At 37.8% G+C, this 10,000-nt stretch overlaps 1 protein-coding gene across 1 annotated transcript; it reads right to left on the minus strand.

The window, feature by feature from the left end:
• Window positions 1–5,743: 5,743 nt before the first annotated feature.
• Window positions 5,744–6,613, minus strand: LOC125959794 (uncharacterized). Its single transcript, XM_049692731.1, has 3 exons — window positions 6,510–6,613; window positions 6,023–6,427; window positions 5,744–5,817 (listed from the first exon to the last, which is right to left on the minus strand). The coding sequence occupies exons 1-2, from the start codon at window positions 6,547–6,549 to the stop codon at window positions 6,042–6,044; spliced, it is 426 nt and encodes a 141-aa protein (XP_049548688.1). The 5' UTR covers window positions 6,550–6,613; the 3' UTR covers window positions 5,744–5,817; window positions 6,023–6,041.
• Window positions 6,614–10,000: the final 3,387 nt, after the last annotated feature.

A 10,000-nucleotide genomic window follows, 5' to 3' on the forward strand; every position in this document is an offset into this window, starting at 1 on the left:
CTATACCAAAAAAGTTAACTTTAAAATTCGTAGCATGTTCGAGATCCTGATTCTATTAACGTTGGCATTAAAAAAAGAAACAAAATTTGAATGATGATAAGAAAAAAAACTAAGACAGAGAATTGAGATTTGTTAACTGCATTTGGCAGGTAATTTTATCAGTTTACTTGCAAAAAAATGAAACCTCTATCAGTTGCATTCTAATCGTCATGGCGAAAATAGTGAACCTATTCCGTTCTCACACTTGCGCGTTCAAAGAACGACAGTCCGCCACATCGAAAATAGACATCATGTGGCACTTTTTGGATGCCAGAGACTTCTGTTTCGGCATCTACAGCATGGACAATAATTAGAGCATCGAGAGATGACTCGGTTCCGTACGGCCGACGCTATGAGCGCCAAGAAGCTCCAAAGGATGCTGAAGAGGTAAACCGACAGAAAAATGGCTACACCGCTGCGTGCGATTGTCCGGGAGGTCGGTACAACTAACCAAAAAATGCAGAAGTACCTGACGAACATAGACATACATGTCAGGAAGCGGGAATACCGTTCCCTGGCGGGATTTGACCGGATCTGGTACTCGAAGCGATCGATAGAAGAGATGGAGTGGTTAATATCGATATGATACCCAAGTCCTTGAACCCGCCCAACGTCCACCAACTGCATCCCATCGAACAATTCGGTCCATACCTAAATCGTAGCATCTATTGCAACATTTTTGTGGCAAAAACGGAGAAGAAATTGAAAACCAAGTGCACAAACGTGTTTTCGACCTTCATGGCGAAAAATCCAGCTAACTACCGGAAGGGTGCTCGGAATCATACATATCTCAATTATTTGTCTTAGTTTTTCTTATAACCATTAAAATTTAGTCTCTTTTTTTTAATGCAAACGTTAAACGAAAAAGAGATTTTAATGAGGAAGTTCTAGATTATCACACTCAAAATTTGAATAATTGCAAAAAATCACGAGTCAACGAACCTCAATGATGTATTCGAAAGTAGCTAAGTACAATCTATGCTTAATCTCGAAGGGTGTTTTTTTCAAGTCACAATTACTTGGTGTCTGTAATCAAAGAATTATAATCATCGATTATTGATGCGTTGACGACTATCAGATCATTATTTTTCGATTTCCTATCAATTTTAAACAATACTAAAATATACTATGATTGCATTATGTATCAATTCATTTCGATTTTCTATGATATCTTTCTTCAAATACGTTGTGAAGCGATTTTTGCATATTATAAATTGGAAAAGAGAAGACGTTTAGATTTATAACTGTGTCCGGTTTTTAGATGTGTTTCCATTGTCTGTCTGTTTAGCATAGCGATCACACTTGCATTATATGAAACAAGCAAATGTTTGATATGCAATATAATGTTTAGGAGCTTCATACCTCCAATACTACACAGTTTGGAAGAGATGATTGCACGGTTGAATTGCCATCAAAGCTTATCTTCGTAATTTCTTAACAAAGCATATTTGCTTAGCTTCTTAACATATGATGACGGACGAATCGTATCACACTACAACGTCGCGATATGAAGAACATTTTGACCTCACCCATTCGCCACAAATTATCGTATATTCTTTACTTTATGTTTATGTATTACATGAATACACTCGTTAGTGAAAGTATACTTTCAACAGCTGGTAAGAAGTAGTCTCAGATTGTGACTACTATTTATTTTAATTCCCACAATCTCGTTTTCTATCTTGAAATTGTACAAAAAACAACGTTCTGTTGTTATAATTGATGCATCAAATATCTCCCTCAAAATACTAGATCTTTTAACAAAATAAATATTAACATTTTGCATCGATGTTAACTTTTATATTTTTCTCTTGATGCGTCTGCGTCTGCGCTTTTTCGGATGCAATCACAGGATAAATTCTTGGCAATAGCAGAGAAGCACATTTATTTGCACTTTGATTCACGCCATCGAATGATAGAAGCATCCTCTATTCGTCTCAAGTTGGTCGAGTTTGCATATGTTAGATCTCCCCATTGATAGCTGAAAATCACTTCAAACTTTCGAGTTGCATAGAGCCACGACACCCAATGCGAAAAGGATTAATTAATAAATCCTTCCATGGAGCGCTTCTCGTATTGGGAATACGTTACGTGTAAGTTCGGGAGCATCGTTGGAATGCTAACCCTCGTTCAGGGGTCATACACACCTGCACACAGAAATTAGAGTCCCTCCGTCCACGTTGGCAGTGGGTGTATATGGTGCTTTGTACGGGCTGTTGTACTAGCACTAACACGCTATCATTTCGGTATTCGGAAACGCCACATTGGTGAAGGATTATGGAAACATTTTGAGGGCTCGTTCCTTGTTGGAGTGAATTCGGACATGAATCTACCGGACACTGCACCAGCATCATATGAGAAACGATGCAGCGCTGGCGAAAGAAAGATTGGCGATAGTTTTAGTCAAAACTGCATTGAAATATGTTTAATAAACACAACTCAATTTATTTAATTAAACCTCATAAATCGCGCGAGTAGCGAGCCAAGTAGAGGGATATATTTAACAAAAATGTATCATTATCATTGATGCTACGATTGATGTATAAAATTCACAGAATACTTTTGAAAAGTTGAACAAACAAGAAAAAATATGGAAATCGAAATCATGTGAATAAACAATGATGTACAGATTCAGCAACGATATGTTTTTTTGTACAATATCGTTTTAAATCGTAGGAAGTTTGAACAGTTTGAAGTCATTTATTTATAAAAGATAAAATAATTTATACCTATATTAATATGATAACTAAATTAAATTATGCTAAACGAAATGACTGACACTAATTAATCAAATAAATGTAATTTCTAAGCAAAATTGTTGTATTATAATTATTATATGAATAATTAATTAATTTCCCTTGGTTTTCCGTAGGTTTTCGCTTGATTTTCCCTTAATTTTTCCTTGATTTTCCCTTGAAAACTTAAAAAAATCCCTCAAAGTGCGAGGGGGTGGGCGTGGTATGAAAAAAGCCGAAGTGAGCTGCTTCACCAACACTCTCGCACATCTTCGCACGCATATAACGCGATGGCTGCCGACGCCATCTTGCATCCAAGATTGAAATTGACTATAGATTCTTTCCAGTGCAAGGACGAAATTCTTTGAATTTGTTTAATGTTTTGAGTACTGAAACTGGTCATTTGATCACAGAAATGAAATTCGATTACAAAAATCATTTTAAAAAATTATAGGAAATCTGGTTGAACATTAGTTACCGAAAATACTTATTGTTGACAGGAAAATGTTTAAAGTAGAAGTACAGAACAAAGTGATCCATAAAAAAATGCAAATAATTACTGACAGACTACATACCGTGATCTGAAGCGTGTGTTGAAACGATGCTGCAGTGTAATTTGTTAAAATCAACAGCACAAACTCTGCGTTCCCCCAGCCTTTTTCTATGGGCCTTAATCTGCATACTTGTATTTCGCTTGAAAAAAGCATCGGCATGCTGTTTGGGTTTTCATGATTCAACCAACGTTCAACCACCACGTGTTGTGGAAACTAAAAACGTTTCTTTTTCCATCCTCCGTTTGGCTACGGTTACCCAGGTGTATTTTTCATCGCACAATAATAACAATATAATATTTCTAATAATATAATATTTAATATTATTTTATAATTTTATAAACCGTTACGACGATATTTCGACTTTAAACTACTGCTACTACACTTTTACCAAACAAAATATATGCGGGAAGGACTTAAGTCTTCCTTCTTAAACATCTCGGCTGCGTACCCGGGAGCCCAATGGACGTTTAATCTGACTGCTCAAAAATTGGTTGAAAAAATGCTAATTTCAAAGGCAGATCTGAAGCATAATAATAAAAAAGGGTAATTAGGGAGAAAAATGGTAGTTTTAGTTCTTTCATAAAACTAAAAACTTAAGAAAAATATCAAAGGAATAGTAGCCAAGGGATCAGATAAAGCTGATAACCCAGAGTGAACATATTTTTTCTATCCAAATCCTTCCTCCGGCATTTTTATATCTTTAGTATAGTTTGTATTACCAAAAATTGCAAATTGCAGTCGGAGCTCGAAAGTCTGTAAGTAATGAAACGTTAACATTGATCGAACGACCCATCTCAGGAATTTTTTCAACGGATCTCAAACGATGGCATGCCGAATACTCACTGTGTTGTGTGTTGTGTATAGAAGTTGTAACGGGATTCATGCATGACAGAAAAGTGCCGATAATTTTGCAGCGTTAAATAAAAACATAAACAAACAGGCACAGCAGCCGACTCAAGATCCGGCCAAGGTGGAAAGGGTCTGCAGACTCTGATGTAACGGTACCGTACAGTTAGAAATTATTCTCAGCATGGGCTCAAAAACAAGGAGCACACTTTATGTGAGGTTAAAATATAGAGCGAAAACTTTCTTCATAAACCCTTTTTCGGTAAACCCTTTTCAATTGCAGTGCAAGGAAATGTGAAGAATGTGTTCATGTCTTTCGACCACCCGCTTGTGCGACACCGAAGTTGCCTCGAGACCCGGGATTTCCTCCTTGGGCATCAGTGTGGGATATATTTTGAAATACTTTATGATGCCATTGTCGACAAAACCTATCATAAATCTTCTTCACTATTGTGCGTTTTGCCTTTTTCCGATCCAGTTCACCCTGCAGGAGTTGTTTGTGATCCAATGTGTAGCACGCTACGCAATAGGATGCAATCTAGGGAAAGCAGAGCGAACTCAGTGTATGTTTCGTCTTTATTACTCAAAAAGTATAAAGGATTGGATAAGCTATAGCCAAACAAACAAGTAGATTCTTGGCTTTCCTCGATTCGTCTGGCACTTATACTGAAATCACAAATATTTCATATTTAACTAACTATTCTGACAAAATCGAACTGGGAGAAGATGGCCTAATTGTGCGACATTGAATTTGAACAAAACAACATGGCAGAACAACAAAACCGGTTTTACGTGCTAAACATGTTTAGCTACCAAAACCGGATTTCTTTCCTCATTGCAAATAACCTTCACTGAGCTGTAATGAAATCAACCTGAGATGGCTGAGAGAAGGAGGTGTCACTCACCTTATACGCTGAACGTGCACCTGAATGTCATGGTACTGGATCTTACTCACTGCACCCTGTACTTCGCCACACACTCACACACTTGCCACTCTGCACGCGGCTCTCGAAAGAAGAATTCTTGTTGCAGTACCAGGCAATCGATGCGACCTCGACCGGCCGACATTTTGTGACAACTCTTTTCACCACCAAACAGACAGCACTACACGCAACTATCTCTTCACCCACTAGAATGGTTGGCAAACGCACAGAAACTGACGCAAGGCACAGTACTCACTGCTCACTACAGATTACAACACAGACTAGCGGCTCACCATGTCTTCAAGATGCATCGATAAACACTAACTAGTGACGTTCCTCTACTCTGCCATATTCGACCGGTATATAGTAAATTTGTGCCTCAAGCTGCCAGCAGCACGCGTCATTTCTAACCCGAGCTGATCTTTCCGACATCGATAAGAGAACTGCCAAAAGATGTTCAATTGAGTTGACACCGTCACGAAACACCGTTTTTTTTTTTCTAGATTAACACAGAGCGACTCACTTTAGTCGCTTTAGGAGTTCACTGTATACACTTCCTGCCGCTTTTACTGTTGCCTATGGGAAATTAATGCAAACCGACCACTTCGCACCGAGTTCGGTTGAACGAATACGCGAAGCCGTTGGAGCCGGTTCCGTAACTTGATGCCTGTGCGGCGGGCCGATAGTTCTGAGAAGAGCAGCCCCGTCAAAAAATGAAGCCTGTCGACGACAGCGGCGAACGAAAAGTAGATTTCAAAAAGATGCTATCAGAATGAAAGACTTCTGATAGAAAACTGCCCAAAATTTGTACCACACAATCTTTTCTACAAAACAAAAAAGCTATAAAAGTTTCGTCCGCGTTTCAGCCACTTCGGGTAAGGGTGGTATATAACGTAAAATTCGTATGTATTTTTGAAACACTCACTCTTGCGCGTTCGCTCGCTTCATACGCCAACCACGGACGGATGCACGGACGATTTCGGTCGATTCACTCGGTTCGGCTTTCTCACTTGCTCCACCATCGTCGTTTCGAACGCTGCCGGTTTCCCTGATGCTGCCTGATGCTGATGCTGGTGCTGATGCTGATGCTGTAATGTAGCTAGGCACGAAACTAAAGCGCTGATCATTCGTCCAACAACGGAAAATATTTGGCCGGACGGATTGAGAAATGATGATTTCTCGGCTCGGGTGGAAATACGTTCGATCTCGATACTGTTCGCGGGACTTGTTGTGATAAATTGGGTTGCTGCAGTTTCTCTTGTAGTATTTTGAAGATACTCTAGAAACCTGCGCTCACTCGGATTATCCTGGTGGGTATTGCAGTGAGTGCCTGAAACAAATTACGGCAGAATTGATAAAGATTTGGGTAGTGTAAGTCTAAGTAGTCATCACCGGCACGCTGTATAACTTACATTCCTTACGGTGGTCCATGGTATTCTTCAGCATTCGCATTCTGTTCACATTAGACCAGTCCAATATGCTGCTAGCTCTACTTCCCCCTTTGCCCTCGCGCTGAACTCAACGACGTTGGCTCGGAAGGTGGGTGAAAAGTTACATACACAAGTCAGCTAGGTCAGATGAGCAATGTAACATCGACCCAACGAGATATTAGGGAGGAAGCACGAGCAACGACTAGCATCGCTTGTGTAATCCCGTTTCACGCACACAGTCAAGTCGAACAAAACAACATGGCAGCTCTTGCCGTATCCTGCTCTTCATGTGGCCAGCGCAAAAGGGAATGAAACCAGCACCGGCAGCAACTGCGCAGGAAGCAACATGCCGGGCGAGGGCATAAAAGATAACAAAATACTCCGATTGGGTATCCGAACGTAAATTATAACTTTTTATTAGATTTCTGACGAAAAATATAAACGTAGCCGAACGCCTTCTCGCTTGCTCGCTCGTTCGCTCGCTCGCCCGATCTTCGACTCGGTCGTCTAAGGATTGGAGTCGAAATCGTCGTCACTGCCGTCGTAATTTCTCTTATATGTGCAGTAAAAAAGAGCAGCCAACCAATGGTTCGGCCCCAGCAGGACAAAAAGAAAGAAAAACACACGTGTTGTCTTCTTATTCGTTCGAGGGGTCGTCCTATGTTACATTTTTATTACAATTTTATTTTATATATCAACCCCAGTCCGCATCGTTGCCTCCTTTGGCAACCTCCAAACGAGAAACGTTTCATCGTGGCGGCGAAGGCTTTTCGAACCGCTGTCATTCCTAATGAAGATGAAAAGTTCAAAAACCGGGCGACTGAGCGCGCCAATCTTGTCAACTGATACCGAACCTTTCAATTGTCAAATGCTTGATTGTTAACAGAAAAATATGGATACTGTTCCGATAGGTTTCTTGCCATTTTTCCTATATTCCTTATGAAAATCGTGCATAATTCGTTATTTGTCGCAGAACATTTTAACTTTTTGTTTAGATCAAATAACTCATGTGTGAAAAAAAAATGTTTTACTAGGTGCATGCGTTTTTTGTGATAACATTAGGCCACCTATTTGTGATAAAAAAAAGTGTACAATACGATAACACATGCAGTTATGATTTGATATTTTAAAATATTCTAATCAGAAATAGTCTTACATTTTTGCATTTCCGAGCTCATGCCCCAACGAATCATACATTACCAGTAATGTGATAGTAATGGAAAAGACGAGTAAACAGCAAAGAATTTTTGCACCAAAGCGACGCCGACGGGAAAAATATTTCAAACAAATGTACAAATCTAGCCTCAACTTTATCATAAAGGGAAACAATATATAAAATTAGGATTTAGCTATTTTTTAACTTTATTTGCCATAATCCGCAAGTCCGCCATGCTGTCCTACACATTTAAAGGTAACATTTCATTACAAAAACCAACTTTAGTTGCAAGATGGTTCCCGAATCCCCGGATTCAGTTGAAATCTGCAAACACGTGCATCTGTGCTAATACCAACTGAAACCCCAGCTCAATAGAAAGAAAACCATAGAACTTTAATGAAGATATCACTCTGTCACAGTTTGGCTAGAGGGGAATTATTCCTTTAATCGATATCGTTGCAGGCATAAGGTAAGTGTTCAAACCCTCACTAGTGTACCATAGATTATGTATATTTTTGTATAAATTTATAGTTGTAGTAGTAGTAGTAGGTTACTATAAGCTTTAATTCTGTATTGTTGCAAAGATTTCGTCTCTGTAGAATTTAGTGACACTTTACTGATGTTTAAGGGTTCAAAAGATTCCTTTCCACTTAGTGTTGAGTGTATTATTTCGTCGTAAGCGATTTGCAGAAACGGTTGATTGGCTTAGCTTTTGATAGAGGAAAAATTTCTTTTCAATAACCGTAGGATCATGTACATTTGTGAAGATGTCAATTTATACCTATTTTGTTAAATATAATTATATTTTGAGATTGGCTTCACATTTATATTATTTCTCTGTTTTCCGTAGCCTTTGCACTGTAGAATATTATTCAAATATTTTCAAAGGTTTAATTAGTACCTCTAACAAAAAAATACTAGTAGTAGTTTACGAAAAAGAATTATTTTTAACACACTTATATGTCTGCACCTTGATCGCGAATGGAGAGGCTAAAGTATTTTATTTGTATATGAAGACTGTATTTGAATTTGAAAATTTTATACAAGGTTTTATAAAATGTATAGACAAGTGATCATTTGTCTTCTCCCATTTCTAATTGACATAGAAATTGGAAGAAAAATCTGACCTGGTTACCTGGAGAAATTAGCTATCCCACGAAAGAACATCGAACAAATAAATCCATTTTGAACTTCAGATCCTGTTAAAGTATATCATAAACAACAATATACTACTCACACAAATCGTTCCTAGTTGCTATCCAATAATAATTATTTCGTTGAATTTATGAATAACTATTCATACTAAATAGCGTGTTAAAACAAATTGATAAAAATTTTCTAAAAACAAAGTTTTACACAAAGTCAACGCATATGCCAGCTTGAGTTGCTGGTTTGAGCAGCTCTTACCATCGAATGTCGTAATCTGCACGACCTTTTAAATGGTGGGTTCTAGATAAATTATTAAATTTATTGTAAATATGTTTTAAAAAGGGTTAGCACTCAGCCAGGGAAAATTTCACCTGAAAACGGCCAGCATGCAATATTTTCCTCGGCCGTATTAATGTGAAGTTGCACTTTTTTTTGCCTAACCCTGTCATCTAAGATATTGTATAAGAAAACGGATAAAGGAGGAAATATTCAGTAGCTTTACGAATTAAATGCACATCATGCAAAAAATGTTTATATCTACCCGATAAAACTGCAAACAAATTGATATAATTTCCATATCTTCTCAGTTTGCATGCCGACGGCTTTGGCTTTGGATGGTTTAAAATGAGAGCTCAGAGCTGAGTTCAATTCTCTCATATCATTTCTATCAAAAGATGATCACTAAAGATACTGTTCTTGCCATACAATGATGGTCTACACAATCTACAGCATTATTAAAGTATTGTTGTAAGTAGTTCTCATATGCTACAATCTGCAATGAGTACTATACGCGTAGAAAATATAAATACCGAACCCATTTACAGATAGTTTCATTTGTAATTTGGATGCATCTAATTGTTGCTACAGCGCTCCAACATTATGTTTGAATGACACATCAAATAAAATAAATTCATTCAAAAAAAAGGGAAAAACATGAATTTTCAAACACTGCAATCCCTTTGTGTATGGATCACAATTGATAATTCTAAGGTTTAACAAAATCAGTCCTTTGTTGACGATCTACAAACGTTTCTAATCTGAATAATTTTACAGCCCCCATAAAAAGCTACAAAACCACCTGTATGTATATTTTTAATTTTTAAAAGATTACAAGAAACAAATTCTGACAAGGAATTACAAATATAGAATCAAATGATGATTTATATTT

Source organism: Anopheles darlingi, chromosome 2 (assembly GCF_943734745.1).
Source record: "Anopheles darlingi chromosome 2, idAnoDarlMG_H_01, whole genome shotgun sequence".
Taxonomy (NCBI): Eukaryota; Metazoa; Arthropoda; class Insecta; order Diptera; family Culicidae; genus Anopheles; species Anopheles darlingi.